The 26602-nt window shown below is 44.7% G+C and overlaps 1 protein-coding gene across 1 annotated transcript in view; it reads right to left on the bottom strand.

Annotated features, from left to right (window-relative positions):
- Rev3l (REV3 like, DNA directed polymerase zeta catalytic subunit) overlaps positions 1–26602 on the bottom strand; it is a 155547-nt gene that overhangs the window by 83059 nt on the left and 45886 nt on the right. Inside the window, exons 2-5 of the mRNA XM_032888520.1 lie at positions 22245–22434; positions 13508–13582; positions 9434–9594; positions 719–815 (exon numbers count right to left, since the gene is read on the bottom strand). Coding sequence (XP_032744411.1) covers positions 719–815; positions 9434–9594; positions 13508–13582; positions 22245–22434 — 523 coding nt within the window. The remainder of the gene's footprint in view (positions 1–718; positions 816–9433; positions 9595–13507; positions 13583–22244; positions 22435–26602) is intronic.

The following is a 26602-nucleotide window of genomic DNA, read 5'->3' as shown; positions in this document are numbered from 1 at the left end:
GTGAATGCTACACAGATGAGGGCACTGACTGATAATTGGAAAGGTGGTGATCGTGTGTCTGCCTTGTGGCAGGAAAACCTAAGCATTTGGAATATAGGACAACTTTAACAAAAAGCATAATCAAAAAAATAGCTACAAGGAACCAGTTGTATTTATTTCCTGTATTTATTTCCATAACTCCTTAATATTTAGAAACCTAAAGAGTTGTTTTTATTAAGAGTATGTGCTACTTTAATTCAAAACTGCTACTTTATAATAACTGAGTTTGTAACTTGGTAACTTGCAGATGACAATTAATAATGGCAAGAAGTGTAACAACCTCCTTCAGGTCCTTTGTGTTAATTAGGTCACAACTAGGTCTTCCCATCATCTTTTATTTATTTTTAAAGTCACGGTTAATTTTAGATTGTGCACTTGTGTGACCATGTGCAGGTGTGTTTTCAGGAATTTGTTCTCTCCTACCATGTGGATGCCAGGCATCAAATTCGGGTCCTCGGATTTGGCAGCAAGTGTCTTTCCCTCCTGCGTCTCATGCCCTCACTGCCATGGTCTGTTCTTTAAACCCATGATTCCATGTTATGTTATTAATACAGTTTAAATATAAACTTTTAGAAGACCAACTGTAGTAAAAGGCTAAGTTTCAATTATGATGACCACTGGTGACTGACTACAAATGTACAGACACAAAACTTTCATTTCTTTGACAACATCGGCTAACCTTGGTATTTCATCCTCTTCCCACCTAAATAAAGTGCCAGCAGGAGAATTTCCTGACAACTGAGGCTTGAATAATCCAGTTGCATGCGAGGCATCACCTAGAGAAAGAAAGGAAAATTTAAATAAATTGTACTTTTAAACTTTTTGTCTAATCAACCCAAAATAAATTATACCTTAAACTTTTTGCCTAAACAATCCATCTACCATTTATTTACTGGTCTCATTACAGAGCCTTGGGTGACCTAGAACTCGATATCTAGACTAAGGCAGTCTCAAACTCATAGACCAGGCAGACTCTGCATCCTGAGTGCTAAGGTTAAATGCACTCGAGCCATGACATCTGGCAAATTATATTTATAATTTGTACAAAATTATCCTCTTTGGAAAATAATTTACAAATCATTTAAGAATACCCAAATATATTTTAAAGATTCACTGATACACAGGATTACATATGCAGAATCGAGAGCAATAATTCTAAATTTAAGTTTGAGTAGAAAAAAAGTATTTGTAATAAATTGATTTGAGTAAGAAGTACTTATAAAATTTCATAGCATAATAAGTATACCTAAATGTTCAGGTAAATATTATCAACACCTCATTAAAAAAGTAAAGAACTAAGATGCCAGGATGGGTTAGGACCCAGGGGGACCTTCCCCTTTTCAGAGGTAAAGAGGAGGTGGGGAGGAGCCCTGTGAGGAGGGGACTGGGAGGAGACAGGGGGGGGGGGGGGGGCTGTGATCAGGATTAAAGTGAGTGAATAAATAAACAAAGCACTAATGTGTGTGTGCATGTGTGTGCACGAGTGTATTGTGCATGTGTGTGTGTGTGTGTGTGTGTGTGTGTGTGTGTGTGTGTGTGTGTTTGTGTGTCTTGGGCTTGAGAGATAGCTCCGTGGTTAGAGCACTTTCCATCCTTGCAGTGACCTTGAGCTCAGCTCCTAACACCCACACTGCAGCGCACAAACACTTTTAATTCCAGTACCACAGGATTTAATTTTCTCTTCTTGCCTCTGCAGGCACCAGGTACAAACATGGCAAACACATGTAAATGCAGGCTAAACATGTATGTCCATAAAACAAAAGTTAAAATAAACCTTTAAAAACGCATCTTGCAATAAATCTAACCTACAAAGGTAAAAACCATGTAGACTGACAATGTTAAGACAATGACAAGGAAACTGAAAAGACTCTCAGAAGATGGAAAGGTCATCCATGCCCATGGCTCGGCAGGAATAATGGCGAACTTCACATCCTATCACTCACATCCTATCAAAAGCAAAGTAGGGAGTCAATGCAATCCTCATCACATTTTCACAGAAGTTTCTTCACAGAAACTGAAAAGAAAAAATCTTAAATCTCATGGAAACAAAGGACCCAGGACAATCCAAACAATCCTGGGCAACCAAAGAATGGCTGGACGGTATCCCCATTCTAGATCAAGTTATACCGCACAGTTAGACCAGTTGTGTTACTTTTGTTGTCAACTTGACACAACCCAGAGTAATCTCGGAAGGGTGAGCCTCAATTGAGAAGATGCCCCATCATGGTGACCTGTGGGCAAGCCTCTAGGACATCTTTTGAATGTTGTGGGTGTGTCCAGACCACTGAGGGTGGTGCCACCCCTGGGGAGGTGGTCCTCCGGTGCATGAGAAAGCAAAATGGGCAAGTAAAGCAGAGTAAGCCAGTAAGCAGCATCCGTCCATGCCCTCCGCCTGAGTTAAAGCGGAGTAAGCCAGTAAGCAGCATCCGTCCATGCCCTCCGCCTGAGTTAAAGCAGAGTAAGCCAGTAAGCAGCATCCGTCCATGCCCTCCGCCTGAGTTAAAGCGGAGTAAGCCAGTAAACAGCATCCCTCCATGCCCTCCGCCTGAGCTACTGCCTCTGGTTCCTGTTTCACCCTCTCTCAATGGACTGACTCAAGATGTGTAAGGCAAACCCTTTCTTCTTCACCTCAGGTTGCTTTGGTCATGGTCTTTATCACAATAATAGAAAGCAAACTGGGACTCTATAGTAATAAACCCAGCATGGTATTGGTATAAAAACAGGCACTGACAAGTGCAAGAGAACTACAGACCACATAAACTCACACTCCTACAGCAATGCTATTTTGACAAAGAGGCCAACAGCACATTAGAGCAATCATCTTCAAAATGGTGCTGATCGATGCAGATAGCTATATGTACCAGAATGAACTAGATTCTTATATCTCATCCTGCATCCAAGTGGACCCATGACTTCAAAATAAGACCTGATATTCTCAATCTTCCCTACAGAAAAGTAGGAATACACGTGAACTCAGTGGCACAGGGAAAGTCTCTGAGCGTGACCCAACAGGGCGTGCATGGAGGCAAATAACTAATACACGGGATCTCATGAAACTAAAAAGCACACTTCAAGAAACACAGCACCACTTCAGGAAAGAGGTAGCCTCTAGAACCGAAAAAGATTTTCCAGCTCACATGTTAGAGGGCTAGTTCTGAAATACACAAAGGATTAAGAAACTAAACATTAAGAAAACAACCTGGGCTGGAGAGATGGCTCAGTGGTTAAGAGCACTTGATTGCTCTTCCAGAGGTCCTGAGTTCAAATCCCAGCAACCACATGGTGTCTCACAAGCATCTGTAATGAGATCTGATGCCTTCTTCTGGTGTGTCTGAAGACAGCTACATGTACTTACATATATAATAAATAAATCTTTAAAAAAAAAAGAAAACAACCAAATTTAAAAATGGGGAAAGGAAGTAAACAGTGCTCTTGAAGGAAAAAAACACAACTAAGAAATATTTTTAAAGAATAGTCAGCATCCTAAGCCATAAGAGAAATGCGAATTGAAACTACTCTGAGATTTCATCTTATTGCAATCAGAACGGCTAAGATAAAAACAAAAACCAAAATAAACCCAAAAATCCAAAACAAATGACAGGGTGAGGTGGCGTACACCTTAGTGCCAGCACTGTTAATTAAAGGGCAGTGAGTTCCAGGGCAGCCACAGGCATGTAGAGAGATGCTGCCCCAACAACAAATGACAACAAATACTGACAGGTTTGTGGGGAAGAGAAACACTTATTCATTGCTGGTATGAATGCAAAGTCTCATAGCTACTATGAAAATTAGTATGACGCGGTATGCACTCACTGATATGTGGCTATTAGCCCAAAAGCTCAAATTACCCAAGATACAATCCACAGACCACATGAAGCTCAAGAAGAAGGATGACCAAAGTGCGGATGCTTCACTCCTTCTTAAAAGGGAGAAAAATATTCATAGGAGGACATATGGAAACAAAGTTGGAGCAGAGACTGAAGGAATGGCCATTCAGAGCCTGCTGTGCCTGGGTGTATAGCCCATATATATGCAGCCACCAAAACTAGACAACATTGATGGAGCCAAGAAGTGCATGCTGACAGGGGCCTGATAGAGCTGTCTCCTGAGAGGCATAGCCAGAGCAGGACAAATACAGAGGCAGATGCTCACAGCCAACCATTGAACTGAGAACAGGGTCCCCATTGGAGGAGTTAGAGAAAGGACTGAAGGAGTAGAAGGGCTTGCAACCCCATAAGAACAACAATACCAACCAACCAGAGCTCCCAGGGACTAAACCACTACCCAAAGACTGACCCATGGCTCCAGCTGCATATGTCAGAGGATGCCTTGTTGGGCACCAATGGGAACAGAAGCCCTTGGTCCTGCCAAGGCTGGACACCCCCAATGTAGGGGAATGTCAGGGTGGGAGGTGGGAAGGGGTGAATGGTTGGAAGGGGGGAGTACCCTCATAGAAGAAAGGGGAGGAGGATGGGATAGGGAGTTTATAGACTGGAAACTGGAAAGGGGATAACATTTGAAATATAAATAAAAAAAAATCCAATAAAAAAAAAAAGAAAATTAGTGTGGAATTTCTTCAGAAAGCTAGAAATACTCCCACCACATGGTCCATAACTATAGTACTATGGGGCATATATCCAAAAGACTCCATATAGCCTACTATAGAACTATCTGTGTTCACTGCTACTCTATTAACAATAGTTAGAAAGTGGATACAGCCTAGATGTCCATCAACTAAGGAAAATGTAGACCATTTATCAGCTACTAAGAAATGAACATATGAAAACAGCAGGTGAAGTGTGCAGAGCAGAGGAGGCCCGGGTGAGTGAGTGGTCTGAGTGAATGTGAACTTCCACATATGCAGGGGCTGCTGAGAACCCCAAGACCAAGCGCCCTATGAACACTGGCAAAGCCATTATCCACAAGGGCCAGACTCAGGACGGACAGCAACGCTTTCCCAGGAGTCAGAGTATGAAGTACTGACCAGTGGGTGAAGACTAGCATCTGCAGCCTCCTTCTGGAGGATGCCACAGCCTTGCCTACAGGGGCTTCCTACTCAACTGCCTGAGCCCTCCCCAGGGCTGAACAGAATAAATGTGCTGAGGTTCCTATGGTGATAGAAGCACACAATGCTGCCAGATCCCATCTTCTTTGCAACTATGTCTGTCCTTTCTTCAACCCCTCACTGCCTCAAGCCAAGGTTCCAGAACCCAAGACACTGGTGCTATGGCTGTAAATGAATGGATCTAGGAACAATCATTCTCAGATAACCCAGACCTGGAAAGACAAATGTTTCCTCTCATTTTGGGGTTACCTTTTTCCGGTGTCAGCTCCATTCAGAATACCTATAGAGGTCAGAGAATTAGTCAGGGACCACAGTGGGGTGGGCTGTCCAATGCAGTGGTGTACTGCGTTAAACAGAGCAGAGAGGACTGAATGGGAATGGGAATGCGATGCTAAGGTACAGGAGGACTATGGGGGATGTCTTGGTCACTCTTCTACTGCTGTGAAGACAGACCATGAGCAAGAAGGGTTGGCTATAGTTTAGTCCATCATTACTACCCGAGAGAGAGAGAGAGAGAGAGAGAGAGAGAGAGAGAGAGAGAGAGAGAGAGAGAGCGCGAGCGCGAGCGAGGGCGCACTGGTGGCATGCAAGCAGACAGGGTGCTGGAGAAGTAGCTGGGAGCCTACATCCTGATCTGTAGGCAGAGAGAGACTAAGCCTGGCATGGGCTTTTGAAACCTCAAAGTTCACTCCCATTGAAGACTTCCTCCAACATGGCCACACCTCCTAATCCTTCTAAATCTCCATCTAATAGTTTCACTCCCTGGTGACAGAATAGTCACATGTATTAGCCCAAGGGCATCATTTTTATTCAAAGCACCATAGGGAGGAATGGCGCACACTAAAACATTTCAAGAAGTCACATGAAAAGCTTCATTAAATATATACATACGCAACTACAATCACCCCATAATGGAGCAACAGTGTCCCTACTAAACAATTACCGTCACCCCGTAATGGGCAACAGTGTCCCTGCTAAACAATTACAGTCACCCCGTAACGGGGCAACAGTGTCCCTGCTAAACAATTACAGTCACCCCGTAACGGGGCAACAGTGTCCCTGCTAAACAATTACAGTCACCCCGTAACGGGCAACAGTGTCCCTGCTAAACAATTACAGTCACCCCATAACAGGCAACAGTGTCCCTGCTAAACAATTACAGTCATAACAGGCAACAGTGTCCCTACTAAACAATTACAATAACCCCATAACAGGCAACAGTGTCCCTGCTAAACAATTACAGTCACCCCATAACGGGCAACAGTGTCCCTACTAAACAATTAGTCACCCCGTAACAGGGCAACAGTGTCCCTACTAAATACCAGAGAATAACAAATAAAAAGACCAGGGCCAGGAATGGCCAGATCTTTTGGAGTTGGCACCAAGTGAGATAACATCCAACAGTCACCAAACTGGGAGAGTAATGTTGACAGCAGTGCAAGAAGATAGAGGCATGGCTTGTGAACTAGGAGTTTAAGAGCCCCTTAAAGACAATCAGCGGTGCTTGTATGATACATGTGAATTATAGGGGACTGCCAATGCTCCTGATCACTCTCTAGACTTGAAGGTAAGAACCTACTGTAAACGCATCACATGACTGACTCATAGAACACAAGGAAATCAAGCTGCTACCCACCCAGAAGCCTTATCCCTCCTGGCTAGGTAGTAGCCAGTGCTACAAGAGGAGAAAAGTAACCATCAATGTTACTCAGCTATGAATTCTGTAAGCTGTAAAAATGACCAGCTCACTGGTACAACAGCGGCACAAAGGCCCTAGGAGTAAACATGTACAGTCTGCTTGTATTTAAGAACAAATCCACAGTCTGGCACTGACATTGGGGACATGAACTGGCAGCTAGACAGGCCACAGGCTCTAACGGAGAATCTACTATTACTTTGCAAAATGGGAATGGTATTAGATAGAATTCTAATAGTTTATAAATAAGTATACCCTCAGATTAGTAGTACAACTGTCAACTCTCATAAGACAAGCTTCATTTTGCACTGGATGGCGATCAGCAGAGAGACCTACAACTGGTCAATACACACCGCACGCACACACACACACACACACACACACACACACACACACACACGCATGCTGCAGAATGCACAGACCTAAATAGGCCATCTACATCACACCCCTCTTCCTAAGGCTCAGGGATCCCTGCAGAAAGGACGGACGAGTATATCTAAGAGTCAGAAGCAGCAGTGGAGAACTAAGGGAATCTGTTTTCTGGCCACAGCAGGGCATCTGCACATACAAATTTACAGCAGGTAACACACCGTGCACACAACCAATGAAGCTTTAGCCAGGCAAAATTCTAGCATGGAGAGCGGAGTTGGACAGCCACTAGAAGCTATGGAAATATTGGCAACCAATAGCTACTAGAGAGAGGAAAGTCAGTTTTCTATAAGAGTGTGGTCCCTCACACATTAACCACTCCAGTGAAGGCCATACATCTTCGAGGACATAGACAGCACAAACTGTACTTGATGAGATGAAAAAAATAAGAGAGCTGGGTGGAGAGGAGACAGGATCTGGAAGCATAGAGGGAGGGAGCAAATATGATTTAAATACATGGTACAAAATTCTCAAAGAACTGATACACTGGGAAATGCTGCTATCTTACCTGTGTGAGTGTCTGTCTGCCTGTACGTATGTGCTCCATGTGTGGCTGGTGCCCACCGAGGACAAAAGGAGGAATTGGATCCCTAGAACTGGACTGACAGACTTGCAAACACATGTGAGTGCTTGACCTGGAGTGCTCTGTGAGAGAAGCTGGTGCTCCTAACTGCTGAGACGTCTCTTCACCCTTAACTTTTCACTCTTTAAAATGTGTTTTCACTGAGGAAAAGTTTTAAACTTTAAGAAAATCCAACTTACCAACTCTTCCCCTCACATATATATCTAAAACTTCCCTTTCAAATTCAAGGCTGGGCAGATTTTTCATCTAAGATACTTGATAATTTATGTTTTATATACATATATATTTATTTTATATATCTCTATATATACTTTACATATATATGTAATGCATTTTAATGACTTAGAATGTATAATTCATTTGGAATGGTGGTGCAGGCCTGTGATCCCAATTGAGGCAACTGAAGCAGGAGGGCAGGAATAGTAAGTCCAATGCCTACATGGGGTACAGACTGAGGTCAAGACTGGCCTGAACAACGCAGTGAGACCCTATGTCAAATGGAAAGAAAAAGAGGGATGTAGCTTGGGGTAGAACGTTGGTCTAGGATACATGGACCTCTGGATGCAGACAGCGCAGGTGTGCATGTGCGAACACACACACAGTATAAACCAATAAACTATATGTCCCAGTCATAATATATGGACATCCAATAAATCCAGAAATAGTTTTTGAAATGACTATTCTTTCTCAACTGAATTATCACAGTACCACTGTCAAAGTTAAACTGACTATATGTGATTGCTTTAAGTGTGAACCTACTTCTGGCCTCCAAAGTGCTACCCTTTCACAAAGAGGCTAACAGGAGCCTATCTCATCCTTCCTTATATGACATTTTTCTTAACGATTCTTAGGATTTAAGGAGAACTACTCATTCACACAGTCTGGTTTCTTATGAGAGATTTTATATTATGCCAATCACTGAGAAGATGAGGAAAGAATAATGTTATTAAAACTTGAGGTTATTAGCTCGTGTTATAGTTTATAAGTAAATAAATAAATAATTTTGGCCTTTGAAGGGGAGTAATATACTGGGTTCAAGGCATTAATTGCTATGGACTTAAAAACTTATACACTTATGCCTGCTTAGGAGTTACAGGGCTGGGAAGTTTGAAGATTTCAGAATCAAAGTATAAAAGTTTCCTTTTCAAAGTGACTAAAAATTTGAAATCTAGGACAATGCCTACATAGTTCCAAAATGAAAAATCTTCAGTTGTCTCCTCAGAAGTGGGTGATTTACATAGCACATAAGTATCTTCATAAACTAGTAAATTTATGTCTATGGGGATTTTTGCCTGTAAGTACGCTCGTTTAGCATTTGTGTGCTTGGTGCTTTAGGGTGACACTGGACTCCTTGGGACGGGAATTAAAAATAACTGTGAGGCACTTCGTGGGTGCTGGGCATCAACGCTGGGTCCTCTGGGAAGGCAGCCCCTGCTCTGAACCACTGAGCCATCTCTAAAGCTCTGGAAATGTCCTCTGCTCGGTGTTTCCTGACACTCTCAAGCCCACTCCCAGCATTCCTCTGTTCCCTATCCGCTCGGCACCCGCTTCTCAGTGCATACTACTTTGTAAGGCACTGGTTCCATGGCACCCTTAATCTGCACTGGAAAATGAACCATACCTTTCCTTCTTGCTTTTCGGAACTTGACAGCAGCCAGGTTTATTAAATTCATTCCATAAAGATTGTAGTCAATGAAGAGCTGTAGGAGGTAGGGAATATGCGCTTCGTGAGGCTGGTAAAATTTATTCATTATGGCTCCACTTTGCAAAAGTTCACAGATCCTAAATTAGAAAAAGAAATATAGGATTATGTTTCTTAAAATATCAAATGAAGCAATGATTACAAAAATATAGAGGACAAAAAACCCAACTAATACTCAAATTTTTCATTTCACTTTTTCTAGAAATATGCATTTTATTTCAAGTTAAAAGTTTAAACCACAGTTTTAAAAGACAATACATTTTTCTCAATGAAAAAATAATTCATGGATTAAATGGAGAAAAATTTAAAACCATATTAAAAAAAAACTTAGAGAAATTCGCACTTGGCGTAAGGGGGAAGACGCCTGTGCCAGCCTAGGCTTCCCACAGGACTCTGTCTCTAATCACCAAGGTGCAGCCAGCCCTGCAAAGGTAACTAACAGACAGCAGGCTCTTTTCTCAAATCTGTACTTGAAAACTTTACGTCCTTTATCTATCTATGCGTTGCCTTGCGTGCATTCTGTTTACTGAGTGGACTGCGTGGGGTCAGAGGAGATCCTGAAGCTGGAGTCACTGATGGCCACGTGGGTGCTGGGAACCAAACCTGGGTCCTCTGCCAGAGCAGCACAGGCTCTAACTGCCCAGCCATCTCTTCAGCACCCCCCGAATGGTTCTTATACAGGCTATACCTGTCATTAATTAAACATGCTCTCACCTTGGTTCCCACTTGCACTGGGTCTCAGACATAGGCGTTAAACAGAAAACGAGGAATTGTAACTGCTCTGGGCAAACGAAGATCTTTAAAGGGACACTTGAGAGTCTCAAACTACTAAAACAAAGAACTCCCAAAATGAGGAGGGGGTCCCCTAGAAATTTCATGCTGGGAGAAGAAAACAGCACCAACTGCATGGGGAACTTGTCTCTAGAAAAGAATTCACACCGTTCTAACAACTTGTCAGACCAATTTCAAGGATGAGACTCAGGCCTAGTTAATGAGGACAATGGTGGGTGGCATCAAACCTTGAGCGAAACTGTTTAAATGTGTAATATTTGCTTTCTAAAGTTCACTCTTACTCCAGGACAGTGACAATAAACTGGTATGCGTGTAAGGGGAGAGGGCTGCCTAGATAGATGTGTTTGTCCTTCATCCCAACGTAGCTACATTGAATAAGCCTTTTTCTGCTTTCCACTATTTTAAAAAAAATAGAGATAACTTCATAAACAGCGCCAAAAATTCCCCAAAGAAATACCAATCGTAATTTCACTCTCAAGACAGTGTTAACATCAAAATGTTTGTCCTTCACAATAGGGAACAGAAGCAACAGCAACAACGCACACCACAAAAGTCCTATGCCAGGAACTGAGGTGCAGAGGGAGTCCCTGCACACCTTCATGAAGAGCAGTCTGCCGCAGAAGTCGGGTTACGGACAGCCTACTTAAAACGTGAGGCGGGCTATAGACAGCTCAAGTGGTGGAATTTGCTAGAGGAGTAAGTAGCAGGGAGGTTAAACAAACTCCAAGTTCAACTCTCTGAAGAGAGGGAAGAGTGTTTCACGTTAACATAGTAGGGTACGGTGAAGGTCAGGAGAGAGCAGTCTATTCAGGAAGTGAAGTCACAGATACCGCATGCAGCCTAGCATCAAAAACTGAAAGAGAAGCGCCAAAAGTCAGATTACGGACGGCCTACTTAAAATTGAGTTGGGTTATAGACAGCCTCATAACCATGAAGCAGTAGTAGTTTGCTGGAGGAGTAAATAGCAGGTCAACAAAACTGTCATTATCAGGAGGCGATGGTGGAGAGCCTAGACTGATGGCTGTAAAACAAAAATCTGCCAAAGATTCAGGAAAACTGTAAGGTGACATGGTCACACCTGAAGAACTGGCAGGAGACGGACGGTAAGGTAGGTAGGATTTCTTGTTTAAGCCGACTAGTGGTGATGTGTTTATTGAAAATGGAATGAATGAAAGAAAAGTAGCTTTGGTTTTGTCATTTTGTTTTCAGAAAAACTGTAAGCAAACAGCTTTAAGCATAGTGAGTTTCAGCATAGTGGGACATTCTGGCAGAGGTTTACATACTGAAATTGAACAGGAAAAATCATAATAATGTTTTAATACCGCAGACATAGCTAATATAATTTTGAGCTCTATGTACTGAGTGGGCTATGTGTTATAAATGCATAACCTCAGACACACTTACTACAAGCTCATGCTAATATCTTACAAAGAAAGTGATGAATCATCAAGAGATTCTAAATGTTATTGAGAGAGAGAGAATGGCTCAGTACTTAAGAGGGCCTATTAGTCTTGCAAAGGACCCAGGCTTGGTTCCTAGCACCCATGCTGGGCGGCTGGCAACCACTTGGAACTCCAGCTTCACAGGACCAAATGACTGGCCTCTGCAGGTGCCCGAACTCACATACACAGCCCGCAATGTATTTTTTTTAAAACTCATACACGCAAAAATGAAAGGGCTAAAGTTTACATCAAATCGTCTCTGTGAGTCCTCGTTCTTGAGCACGCTGCTAGTGTATTCACCCTGTGAATGGTTTCCTGTATTCATTGGGAAGTCAAGGGAAAAACTGAGACTACTCACACTAACCTAAAGGTCACATGCATACATGCATAAAATGAATAATGTAAACAGGAAGGAGAAGATGAAGGCAGAAAGGCAGTCCCTGAGAAAGTCGCCAGTAGTGAAGGAACAGCAACAATACACAGCAGCACCAACACGAAGGATCACCTAAGCATGAGACTGACCAGAGGAGGCCTAGTCTCAGAGACCAACACACGAGTAATTGAAGGTCTCCTACGTAGTGCCACAGCTCAAAGAGTAAGACATAACTCGAACCTAGCAAGTCAGTGGACAAAAATGGGTTAGTGGACTAGTCTGGGTAGAAACCGTAAGAAGTAAAGAATGATAGGAGGTTAAGACATTTGATATGGAGAGAGACGTCTTTCAAGAGTGGATATGTGAGAGATGGGCATGGTTATATGTATAAATGTGTGTATGTGAGTGTTCCAAGTAAAATTATCAGTATTAACATTTAAGTGGCATGAGGAGGGAGATGGGGCCAACTGACCCAGATAAAGGTATTACTGACAAGGGACAGCAAATCAGTCTGCTACACACATCAGAATCGAACATGGGAAACCACAGGTAGGTACTCTCTTAATCTTCCCACCATCTCTCTCCCCCTGTGTGTGCGTGTACTTGTGCGTGTGTGTCCCTGTATTCATGTATACGCACACACACAAAATTTGATAAAGTACCCAACTGGTTTAATTCCGAGTAAACCTCTGGTCCTTGGTTGCTGTATCTCTTACAGTTCCTTAACTCACCACGGAGAAACATTCAGCTCATATCTTACCAAATGGCTACCTTTCAGCACTGTATACTAACTGGCCCCAAAAGGTTACCTTTCAGCACTGTATACTAACTGGCCGAGAAGCTCCTGAATAAGACAGAATCAAGCACTCATCTAAAGGGCCACTATTATACTTTACTTGCTATTGTGTACACTTAACTCTTGTGAATTTACAATGAAATATGTGTTTGTTTCATTCCTGCTTTCAATAACATGGGTTCTGGAATAACTGGGAAAAGAAACTAGATGTAGAGGACTGATCAAGGGCAAAACGAAAGCAAAGAAAATCAAGCCTCGAGGCGGCCAGTGAGGAGTCAACAGAAGCGCCCTCACTGCGGTTGTGCTTCCACAGACCCCCCTTTTGAAATTACAGTTGTCTTGTTCTTACGCTTGAACATATGGACTATGAGCTACTAATACTACACCACACAGTTATCATCCCTCCTTGCAAGAACTCAGCTGACCTGCCTTTGAAATACCCTTCATCCAGCCTTTCTACTCACACACAGACATCAGACACGCTTTTCTGTAATGCCGTTATAAATAGCAAAGCCCCTTCTATCGTCTTCTTTTATTAATAAATGTTTACGTCATGTTTATTCAGATTTTGGGTTCGTTTATCTTTGTACCTTTTCACCATTGCAGGATTGTAAAGATAGATCTTCATAAAGTGTCTTTCCTTCTCATGATAACCATAAAAAGGCCTGAAATATAAGAAAAACATGTTTTAAAACATTTCTGTAATTCAAAGATGAAATAACGCAACTTTTTGTCCTAATTAGGCTCTGCTGGCCTAATTCAGTCTTCTTACATTAATATTATCCAAAACACATTTAAATGTACCCCAAGAGCTTTCTACTAAACCTATTAGAGATTTATACATAAAGAAACACCAAAGCAGTCAGACTTTAAATTTTTCCCTTTGACAAAACTTGGGACCAAAAGGGACAGCAAACCATTTCTACCTTACATTTAATCGCCATAACTCTGTAAAGACGCTACTCTTGTTTACTGTGGTGGTTTGAGTCAGAATGGCCCCCATAGGCTCCTACATTTGAGTAACTGGTCCTGATGTGGGGGAACTGTTTGGAGGGACTGTATCACTTGGGGTGGCTTTTTTGAGTTTCAAATTCCCACCCCAAGCCTAGCCCCCAAACTCTTTCTTTTGTACGTTACCCTGGTCACAGTACCTTACATGGCAATAGGAAGACAACCGATGAGCCCACCAAGCACCACCTCCAGACACACAAGAAGGGCTGAAGTGGCCAAGAAGTAATGGAACAGCCTGTTCTGAGATGCTTGACCCCACACATCCATTCTTAACTCTAGAAAAGAGCTGGAGAAACTTTTCTAGGAAGTTCACCCTTCAGGAGTCCAATGAAGGCACTGACGTAGCTCTCGGCACTGGCAGCACCACTCATCTCTGTGCAGGCCTTAAACAGTGACACGGACCTGTGACCAGGCGTGTCACACCCGGGTGGAACCAGCCATCGATCCACCCTAGAACCCCAAACCCGCTAGCTACGGAAACTTCGCGAATACTGCTGGCGTTGATTATAACGAAAAGGCTGAATCAAGGGCACGCTGAATACGCATGCACGCCGCATTGCACGCACGCACGCACGCACACACACACACACACACGCACGCACACACACACACACACACACACACACACACCTACCTCATGAGGAACACAGATCAGCACAGTACAATTAATCAAAACAATAGTAAGTCTCTTACTACCAAAGTCACTCCACAAATAGGTACGGGCACTAATCAAGCACCAGATGCATGAACGCCAGCATAAAGAAGCATGGAAATTAAAACTGTCATATGGTGCGTCCAGGGAAGCACAGTAATTGCTAGTGAGAGCATGGAGAAAAAATATGAATTAGTTGGCAAAAACTTGAGAGAATGAATTTCCTGAAAAACTTAGTACAATATTAAGGAAAACCAGACAATTAAACTTAGGAAGATAATTCAAGACATAACTGAAATTCACTAAAGAAAGATCATAAAAAAAAGAACTCATTAAAACTCTTGAAGATCAATAACATAATGAATGGATAAGTACCTAGCTGACTGAGAACTCCAGCAGTAGAACCAAGCACAGAGAAGAATTTCTGGGCCTGAAGACAGTCTTTTGGAGTAACCTACCCAGATTACTGAATTCCATTAAGCAGGTCAACGTTTACTTCATCAGAGTTCAGAACGGAATGGAAAAGGCATTAAGAACATCTAGCCAACAAAACCTGTGAGTGAGGATGCTGGCACTGCCCAGGCGACTGTTGAGGTTAAAGGCAGAGGGTCGGGGGCTCACAGTAGACCTGGCTATGTTAGATTTATATTCACGTCCAGAAAGCTCAAAGCACTTCTAAAACATTTCATTTAAAATGCATCTTTCTGAGGAATATTATAGTCAAAGTGCTCTAAACTCAAAGACAAAGTAAAAAGTTGAAATAAGAAAAGTATGACAGCACTGGAGTAACAGCAGAGGTCTCAGGAGGACTGGTGTCTCTTTACAGCAATAGGACACTGACTAAGACACTTACTGACTTTGGAGCCAGGCTGACAGCCAGTCCCAGCAACTCCCACCCCACCCCCCTTCGCCATTCAAAGAATGAAGTTTTAAGCATAACACAGAGATGCACGGTGGGTGATTTTTAAGTGGGTGTTGGAGATCGGAACCTGAGTCCTCATGCTTGGACAACAACCACGGTTCCTACAAGTAACAGGAAAGCAGAGACAAGAGAATGTCTAGAAGCTCGTGGGCCTAACACACACAGCAGGAAAAAAAAGAAAGAAAGGAAGAAGGTGAAGTCGACGCTGAAGTTGACTCTGATCCCATGTATGTACTACAGCACACAAGTGCCTACACCCACACAGACACCCACACAATAATAATGTTAAAGAACAGTTACTCACACCCTGGGTCACAGCTACCTCTATTACTGTTACCAAGCATTTCTGTTAAAATGTCTATTTTGCTAGTTCCCCACATCTGAAATGTGCACACATCCCTCCTTGCCTCCTCACTCACTGTTCTCTCCCGGGCCTTCTGAACCGCGTTAGACGCTCCTCTCTGACCCTCTCAGGTGCTCCCTTGCTTGTTATCTATCTCAGCCCGGAAAGCTCCGGACCCGGCTTTTGCCAGCTTCCTTCCAGTCTCAGACACAGATCGCAGCTTAACTAACCTCCCTCACGACTTATGCTATGCCTGTCTCTCTCCATCTGTCACCCTGAGTGTGCTACTTATGTGCCTGGTGCCCACTGAGGCCAGAAGAAAGTGTGAGATTGGACGGCCTGAAACTGAAGTTACAGCTCTGTTAGCCACACATCCTGGGTGCTAGGCAACAAGCCCTGTTCCTCTGCAAGAGCCCAGGCGTCCCGCCCATCATCCCATTTCTATCATTTTATAAATAATACTTATAACTTTGTACTGTGTGTGTGTGTGTGTGTGTGATGTATGCTCACATATGTACAGACATGTGCAGGATACACACATACATATAGCATGTGTGCACACACATGCCTGTAGAGGCCAGAGCTCAGTATGTGTTATAACATTGTTTCTATAATTTGCTACTGTTTCCATGAAGAAAAGAATAAAAGAATAGCTACGTTGTCGGCTTGACTACAGTTGGAATGAACTACAAATCCAAGCGTTGGACATGCCTGTAAGGGATTTTGATTGGAGAGTTTCAGGTAGGAGGACCACCCCCAATCTATAGAAAGGACATGGGAGGAAGAAGCTTTTTGCTTACTCGCCCTCCTTCTCACCGGCGAGTTCATTTACCCTGCTGCTGAGGTATTCCTGTACCCTACTTCTTCAGAATTTCAATGTACACCAAAGATCAGCTGAGACATTCTGCCCCATGTACTGAACAATTATTGGGTTCAGGTTCGTGGACTTTGTTTGGAAATAACTACTGTTGGACTAGGAGGGCCACAGCCTGTAAGCCACTCTTAATAAACGCCCTTTATAAAGGTATAAAGATTCATTCTATCGATTCTGTTTCCCTAAGAAGCCTTGACTAATATACTGGGATCTCATTTTCTTATGGTAAATTTCAACTTTCTCCTACCCTGATGGTATTTTTCATATACATAAATGCAGCTCTTAGGAGTAGGTCATCTTTACTTAGACAGCGGAGGACAGCCTACATTTATTTATGTGGTCCATATTACCTTTGCTTTTCTTGGTTTTGTAACAACCCTTAGTGCCTTTTTTTCTTAGTTAGTCTCTTAATTTCAGAGACTGAATATTTAACTATGAGATCAAAATTATTTAGTAATCTGTGATTCTGGTTTCATACATATTGCTCTAAAATATAGCTTATAAATTCTATACATTGTCTTTTAATTTTTTTAGTCAAAAATGAGTGTCTGAATAATTGTATCTTGCTAAGTTGGGGAATAAGAAAGGTCCGTCTACATGCAGGTGAGCACTATCCAAATCTCACCATGAACAACAAGATGGAGAAAGGGGATTTTTTCTCCTCTTCCTAGAACTGGGATGCAATTCCCTCCTGTCCTACCGACCACAGCTACAAGCTCTCCAGTTCCCGTGCGTATGGACTCTGCTTCTAGATCTTGATCAAATGTGTGCAAGGTCTCAGGCCTTCAGCCTGGAGCTGAGAATGATACCATCAACCCTTCTGGCTCTGAGGCTTTTCTTGGACTGGGTACCAGCATCAGAGGGGTTTCAGCATACAGACTGACGGCTGTAGCTTCTCAGCCTCTCTAACCACGAGACACAATCCCTAGCAAATGCTGTCTCAACATCTGAATCTGTGCTCTTACCACAGCTACATCTGTATCCTATTCTTGTCTCTCTTTTGCCTAATACCATATTCAACACTGTGAAAAGGTACTGGTGTGTACTAATAAACAAGCAAATGTGGTTATTTCTTCAACGGAACTGTTAGCTAATAAAGAACAAAAACTAAACTATTCAAGTTGTGTTAAATGCTAAAGTAACCAAAAATGAGCTAATATACTGAATATACAGTCATGATGATCACGACAACAGCCTACTTAGACAGTAGTCGTGCCTGTACAAAGAACTCGGGTGGGAAACATCTGGTATAGACAGGAACTGAAAGTAAAGATGAAAGACTTTAAACTGACCCAATTAATTATAACTCAGTTGAAAAAGACTATCCAAAGGAAAGTGTGGATGAAGATGTAAGAAAGTGGACAGACTTAAGGTCTGTACTGTGAGTGTACACACACATACAAACCTGAAACATCCCAGCAGGGGCTCCAGATCTTTGCTCCAAGTGTGCTCCACCAATACAGACTCAAAATTCTGAGCAACACACACAACATCCTGTTGTCGTTCTTGACACATCTCACAACTCTCAACTGACTCTACAGCAAGTCTGACCCTCAGAAGACACCCAGAAGCCAATGATTCTGCACAACTTCCTTGCTACTACTGCAGTTCAAGCTACCACACTTTATTACCTAGGCTGATAAAATGGCCATACTGAGCTTCCTGCTTCCCTGCCCATGTCCTCCCACATCTTTGCTCTCCTACAGAGCGCCTAAGGCAACCCTAGTAAGTTTAAGTCAGACCCTGGCTGTCCAATATCATGCAACAGCTCAGAACAAAACTCAAAGTCCATAGAAGAGTTGCCCGCAGTGACTCCCATACTGGGGTGTGCATCAGAATTGACAGAAGGCTTATAAAAAGACAGATTGCTGGTCCCCGGTCAACAGAGTTTCTTATTTAGTAGATCCAGGTTGGGACTCAAGTTATTGGGCCTGCTAGTTTAAGCTGTCTGAGAAAGGAATGCCACGTAAGCCATTTATTAAGAAGAACCCATGTGAAAGGAAGCAAGCAGAGATACAAAGGGCTAGGATGGCCATCAGGTTTAGATTCTGATCTAATCCAAGACAAAGGAGGAGGAAAGGAGCTGGGAGTCATTTTCCACTGTAGTCCAATACAAAACAAAGAACAAAACGATTGCATAACCAATTGTCAATCATCAAATAAGAGACTGCCTTAAAGGAGCCTCTGGGGAGCCTTGGATTTCACCATGCCGCTGTTCAGGTACCATCCTGGTCCTTAAGAGATCTGAGAGCCACAATCTCAACTGTCAATCAAACAGAGCCAATGCTGGAGACACTGCCAACCAGTGTGAAAACTTCCTTGAAAACCAGAGCTCTGCACAACTCTCTCCTCACACACACCTTCCTTCCTCTCTCTCCTCACACACACCCTCCTCCTCTCTCTCCTCACACACACCCTCCTCCTCTCTCCTCACACACACCCTCCTCCCTCTCTCCTCACACACACCTTCCTCCTCTCTCTCCCACACACCCTCACACACACCTTCCTCCTCTCTCTCCTCACACACCCTCCTCCTCTCTCTCCTCACACACACCCTCCTCCTCTCTCTCCTCACACACACCCTCCTCCTCTCTCTCCTCACACACACCTCCTCCTCCTCTCTCCTCACACACACCTTCCTCCTCTCTCTCCTCACACACACCTTCCTCCTCTCTCTCCCCACACACCCCTCCCTCCTCCTCCCACCCTCCTCCCTCTCCCTCACACACCTTCCTCCTCTCTCCTCCACACCCTCCTCTCTCTCCTCCCCACACACCTTCCTCCCTCTCTCTCCTCCACACACCCTCCTCTCTCTCCCCACCACCCTTCCTCCTCTCTCCTCCACACACCCTTCCTCCTCTCTCCCTCCCACACCCTCCTCCTCTCTCTCACACCACACCTTCCCTCCACCCTCTCTCCCTCCACACACCCTCCCCCTCTCTCTCTCCCCACACCCCTCCTCTCTCTCTCCTCACACACCCCTCCTCCCTCTCTCCTCCTCCCACACCTCCTCCCTCTCCTCCCCACACACACCTCCCTTCCTCTCTCCTCCCCACCCCTCCCCTCCTCTCTCTCCTCCCACACACCCTCTCCCTCTCTCCTCCCCACACCCTCCTCCCTCTCTCCCTCACACACACCTCCTCCTCTCTCTCCTCACACACCCTCCCTCCTCTCCCTCTCCTCTCCCCACACCCCTCCTCCTCTCTCTCCCCCCCTCCTCCTCCTCTCCTCCCCACACACACCTCCCTCCCTCTCCTCACACACACCCTCCTCCTCTCTCTCCCTCACACACCCCCTCCCTCCCCCTCCCCCCTCTCCTCCTCACACACCCTCCTCTCTCTCTCCCTCACACACACCCCCTCCTCTCTCTCTCCACACACCCTTCCTCCCCTCTCCCCCCCACACCTCCTCCCTCTCTCCCTCCCCCCCTCCTCCCTCCCCCCTCCTCCTCTCTCCCCACACCCCTCCCCCTCTCTCTCCCCACACACCCTTCCTCCCTCTCTCCCTCCCACACCCCTTCCTCCTCTCTCCTCCCACACACCTCCTCCTCCTCCCCCACACACCCTCCTCCTCTCTCTCCCTCCCCCTTCCCCTCTCCTCCCCCCACACCTCTCCTCTCTCCTCACACACACCCTTCCTCCTCTCTCCCTCCACACCCCTCCTCCTCTCTCTCCACCCCACCCCCTCCTCTCCTCACCCTCTCCCTCTCTCCTCACACCCCCCCTCCTCTCTCTCCTCACACACACCTCCTCCCCTCTCCTCCCCCACACCCCCTCCCTCTCCCTCCCACACACCTTCCCTCTCTCTCCCTCCCCCACCCTTCCTCCTCTCTCTCTCCCCACACACCCTTCCTCCTCTCTCCCTCCCCACCTTCCTTCCTCTCTCCCTCACACACCCCTCCCCTCTCTCCTCCCTCACACACCCTCCTCCTCTCTCTCCCCACACACCCTCCTCCCCTCTCCCTCCACACACCCTTCCTCCTCTCTCTCCCCCACACACCCTTCCTCCTCTCTCTCCCCCCACACCCCCTCCTCCTCTCTCTCCTCACACACACCCTCCTCCTCTCTCTCCTCACACACACCCTCCTCCTCTCTCTCCTCACACACACCCTCCTCCCCCCTCTCTCCTCACACACACCCTCCTCCTCTCTCTCCTCACACACACCCTCCTCCTCTCTCTCCTCACACACACCCTCCTCCTCTCTCTCCTCACACACACCTTCCTCCTCTCTCTCCTCACACACACCCTCCTCCTCTCTCTCCCCCACACCTTCCCCCTCTCTCTCCCTCACACACACCTTCCTCCCTCTCTCTCCTCCACACACCTTCCTCCTCTCTCTCCCCACACACCCTCCCTCCTCTCTCCTCCCCACCCTCCTCCCTCTCTCCTCACACACACCCCCCTCTTCTCTCTCCTCCCCCCTTCCTCCCTCTCTCCTCCACACACCCTTCCTCTCTCTCTCCTCTCCACACCCTCCTCCTCTCTCTCCTCACACACACCCTCCTCCTCTCTCTCCTCACACACACCTTCCTCCCCTCTCTCCTCACACACACCCTCCTCCTCTCTCCTGTCATTCTTTCCCTCTCCTACTCTGGCCACCCGGACTCTGGCTTACTCCCTCACTCCACTGTACTCTTTTACATCTTTGGTAGTTAATGTCACTTATCTCGTCAATGAGACCCTTCCTGAGCACCCTGTCTACAACTGTACAGGTTCTTCTATTATTCTTAGTGTTCTCTGTCTTCTTTCTTCTGCACCGATTACCATGTAACAGATAAACAACTCTATCTCATGTAATGTGTGCTGCTCACTGCCCTTTGCCTATTACTAGACTATAACCTCTACAGAACTGTCTTGTTTAGCGATATGCAGGTAAACAGGTTAGATCTTCAACACCCTCCAAAGACCCACGAGTTGAAGGCACTACTGAGAAGATACCTTTTAAATGTATGGGGTGGGGGAGTTAAGTCATTAGGAGCATGCTCTCTAAAGGATTTACGGAACAGGCCTCTTCCTCTTCCTTTCCTGTGTTTCCTGGCCTATGACAAGTAATTTACCCAGCTGTGTGTTCCTGTAATGATGCACTCTTAACACAGGCCCAAAGCAATGCACCAGTGGGTCACAATATAAACAGAATCTAATAAAATGTCACTCAAGTCAAGGACTTACTCTTTATAAATTCATTGTCTCAGGTGTTTTGGTACAGTGACAAGAAGCAGAGCAATATACGAAGGGCCCACAACAGTACATACAAGAGGTCCCATAAAGTAAGAATGAATTACATGAATTTCTACAATTCTAGGAAGCAGAAAAATGCAAAGGGTTAAAATATAAACTGGTAGCCATTTATTTTTCATTCCAGTAAAAATTTACTTTGTAAAGCTTGAAGAATAAATTCACCATAGCTCCATTATTATGAAAGTAAAACTAATATGAACAAAATATATTTCACGAGTGTTTTCCTCTAATTAAAATAACAAAAGGCATAGAGAGAAGGGAGGTGTAAAAGACAGTCTCATACTTACATTCCTGATACTAATGACACTTTGAACACATGCTGAGCAGTGGAAGATGGATTGCCTAAAGCCACATTAAGTGCTCTGTCGATACTGAGTGCCATCTGAGAGAGATAGCGTTCTGGCTGCTGTCCATAGCCATCATATGGCACATAGAGGTAAGGAAAGACGCCATGTAGATGAAGACACGTCTTCTGACCTAAAACGTAACACAGTGCACAGTTTAGTCTCGAGACACACGCAGCCATAAACATTCAGAGTGCAAGTCATTTAAACGTTCTAATGGCGATACAACTCATGTAGGGCAGAAGAAAACCAGCTCACAGCCACTGTGCTAAGCATATTTAACAATGAGACATCTGTAGGCATGCTGTAGTCGTAAGCACCGTCCTGTATTACTCAAGTCTGTGACACACGTAAGGATGTGTAGCTGCTTGACTGTTACAGTCTGACTGGATTCATGTGCCTCACTGAATCAGTGTTAACAAAGCTTACAAAACTCAACACCTACCAAAGTCAACAATACTTCTTTGCATTCATGTTTGCAACTGAGAAGTTTCTCTAAAGCAGAGACAGCTCTAGAAGAAAAAGACAGCGAAAAGGAGTTCTTGGGTGTGAAATGTTGGTAGCGGGGACAGGAAAGGAAGTAAAGATAGAATTTTGCTATTAGGAAGGAAAAAGCTAAGGTATAGATCAGTTGAACGTGACAGAAATGGATTTCTGCATAGTTAAAATTCCTATTTGATGGAATGGTATTTATTATAAGGAGGAACAATGTGATGGGGTGGGGGATCCAAATGCATAAAAACAAAACAAAACAAGACCGCACATTTTTCAGATGCGGAAAGGGGACTGACCATCAGCACACGACCCGGAACAGCCGCGACACAGGAAGGAATGAGGGCTGGAGAGAGGGTTCAGCACTCACTGCTCTTGAAAGGCTGGGCTCAGTTCCCAGGAGCCACCCTCTTCCGGCCTCCATGGGCTCCTGCACACATACGGTGCACATAAATCCATACGGGCTCTCATGTACACACATCAAGAAAAACTAAGTCTTTTGTGAAAGGAAAGAAATACCAGTAAGACTCAAAACAGGAAAAGCAAGAAAAAAAGCCATAAACCCCAAACTCACAAAGACAGAGATGTAAAGCAGAGGCGTTATTACTTCCCTGAGCCTGGCAGGGTCTGCAGAGCACTACCCTTAGTCCCCCCACACCCCCCACCCCACACACCCACACACCCCACACACACACACACCCCACACACACACACACACACACCCCCCCCCACACACACACACACACACACACACACACACACCCCCCACACACACACCCCACACACCCCCCACACACACCCCACCCCACACACACACCCCACACACACACACCCCACACACACACACACACACACACACACACACACACACACACACACACACACCACACACATACACACAACACACACACACACACACACACACACCACACACACACACACACACCACACACACACCCACACACACACCACACACACACACACACACCCCACACCCCACACACACCCACACACACCCCACACACACACCACACACACACACACACCACACACACCCCACACACCCCACCACACACACACACCACACACACACCCCCCCACACACACACACCCCACACACACACACCCCCCACCCCCACCACCCACACACCACACCCACACACCCCCCACACACACACCCCCCCCACACACCCCACACACACCCCCCACACACACCCACACACACCCCCACACCCCCACACACACACACACACACACACACACACCACACACACCCCACACACACAACCCCCACACACACCCCACACATACACACACACCCCACACATGCACACCCACAGACACATACACCCCACACACCCCCCACACACACCCCACACACCCCCACACACACCCACACCCACACCCACACCCACCCCACACACACACCCCAAGTACACACCATTTGTCCGATTCCAACAGGGAGAACAGCAGTGACGGAGGAACACATCTGTGCTCATGTTGCTCTTCACTACCTTGCACTGTTTCTGTAGAAAACTGTTCAAGTTTCTTTCTACCTGTTACCTATGGATCCCTCGCTCTGACCATTGGCCTTTTCTTTTAGTAGAGTGGCTATTTTATTGATCACTATTTCCCATGTCTGGCTTAGATTTATATAAAACATACAGAAAATAGTGTGGACATTTTATCATAAAAACACTGGTCTCCCCGACATAGACCCCACCCTGGAGACAGGGTATCTTAATGTGGCTCTGAATGTCCTGGAGTCGCAGAGACCCTACTTGTCTCTGCCTGCTGAGTGCTGGGATTAAAGGTGCGCACCACGTCCACCCATCTATTTTTAAGGCATTGTTACAAATAGAAATGGCATATCTAAAAGTGATTACATCTAGCAAAACTAGAAAGGTCAGTTTTATAATAAATAAGATCTAGAACTCCTAGGCCACAATATTCTGATTATTACTTTAGTCTGGAAGCAAGCTTGCTACCTAGGAGTGCATGTGTGTGGGGCGAGTCCTGCGGGCAGCAATACTCTAACCCCAACTACCAGCCGTCCCAGTTTTGAACACTTAGAAACTGCATTGCCACTGCACGGGAAATTGTTTCTATTTAGACCAGCAGTTATGCAACTTTATTTCAAAGGAATGAAAAACCATTTTAAATTAAAAGCAAATTGTGTAATAAATTGAGATCTAAATATAATTATTTGCTAAGGTTATAGTTTAAAATTCTTCAAATAAAGAAAATTCTAGTATTAATGATAAGTGTCTTAAGAAAAGATATCATCTGCAGATGACCTGCTTACATGATTTCTAAATCCCTCATACCTGCGAGTGTTAAACACTACCCTGGTAGATAGAAGCCACAACTGAATTAACAGCAAATATGCTAAACCAGAGATTGAAAAATTCAGAGAGACAGAAATGTTTCCTTGAAGTTGGCAAATAAATTCGAGACCACTGATTTAAAGAATCACTACTAAGACCCCACAGGCAACTGTAAGAACTTAAGAAAACATTTTTATGATCAAGGTATGTTAATGGAATTTTGGTTAAAATGCTTAAAGAAACAAGAAATGATTACAAATTTGATTCCCAATAATACGGTATCTTTACAAACAACTCCATACTACAACACTTTTTTCCATTTTCTGCTTAGTTGGAGTCAGGAAAACTACTCTTCTATTCATAAGCTTTGGAATTACAAATGTGGGATGTATGTATGACTTAGGGGAAGGCAGGACCTATACAGAGGATAGGCTGCACGTTTTACATCTGCTTCTTTCTAAAACGTACAAACAGCTTTGCCAACTATGCAGCTCCTCATGTTGTGGGGACCCCAACCTAAAATTATTTCATTCTGACTGACAACTGCAATTTTGCTGCTATTGTGAATTATAGTGCGAATGTCTGATGTGCAGGTCTCAAAAGGCTGAGACCTTCTGGTCTAAGGCACATGGTGTTTAGTAACTGAGGCTGGACCTGAGGGCACATTGATAATCTGAAACCAACCATCTTTTTATTCAGCATTAATTAAATGCTCAATTTCTAAAATGTGAATGCTGGCTTCCTTAATCTTAAACTTCTCAGTTCTTGATTTGTATTAAAATTGTGTTTCCTTAACTCAATTGATGACAAATTCTTTGGAACCCAGAAGGAATTTTTGTTTGAAGAACACAGTAATTTCAGGGCTCGTGTACAAAATACATGCAATGTGTTTACTAAATACTTACAAAATGAAAGCATGCTCAATAAAGTAGTTGATCAGGGGACAGCATGAAGTAAAAGCCTGAATGAATCTGAAGACAAAGTGATCCATGAAAACAAAGGCTGATAGAGGGAGGGAGTAGGGACGTGAGTGTGGTGAGAATTCCCTTTTGCTGAATTCATGCTGACTGCATCAACCCAAACCTACCAGTCTCTGGCCGATGGGGATGGCTTGGTGCCTCACACGTACCATTTCCCAGCAAGAACAACTGCGTATGAACTCCTGCCATGACTAACCGCCCTGATATGGAATGGGCATCACTATAAACTCTGTAATTCCACAATGGCACTGTTTTCTCTTACAAGGTTGGACCATATCTATTGCCTTCTGACAGCACTACCCCATGTAAGTGCACGGACGGCATAGCTGCAACATCTCATTAGAGATAAACTATTCTACTTCATCAGTCAGGACAGGGCGCAGCTGGGAGAAAGCTGTCTAAGACGTGTACAGTTGGACAATGGGTACCACAAAGAGTTGCAGTCCAGTGAAGACCTTGCCTTCAGTCCGGAGACCTATCTGCTACACCACACCAAGAGATG

Source organism: Rattus rattus, chromosome 18 (assembly GCF_011064425.1).
Source record: "Rattus rattus isolate New Zealand chromosome 18, Rrattus_CSIRO_v1, whole genome shotgun sequence".
NCBI classification, from domain to species: Eukaryota; Metazoa; Chordata; class Mammalia; order Rodentia; family Muridae; genus Rattus; species Rattus rattus.
This window is presented reverse-complemented; position numbering and strand designations above follow the sequence as displayed.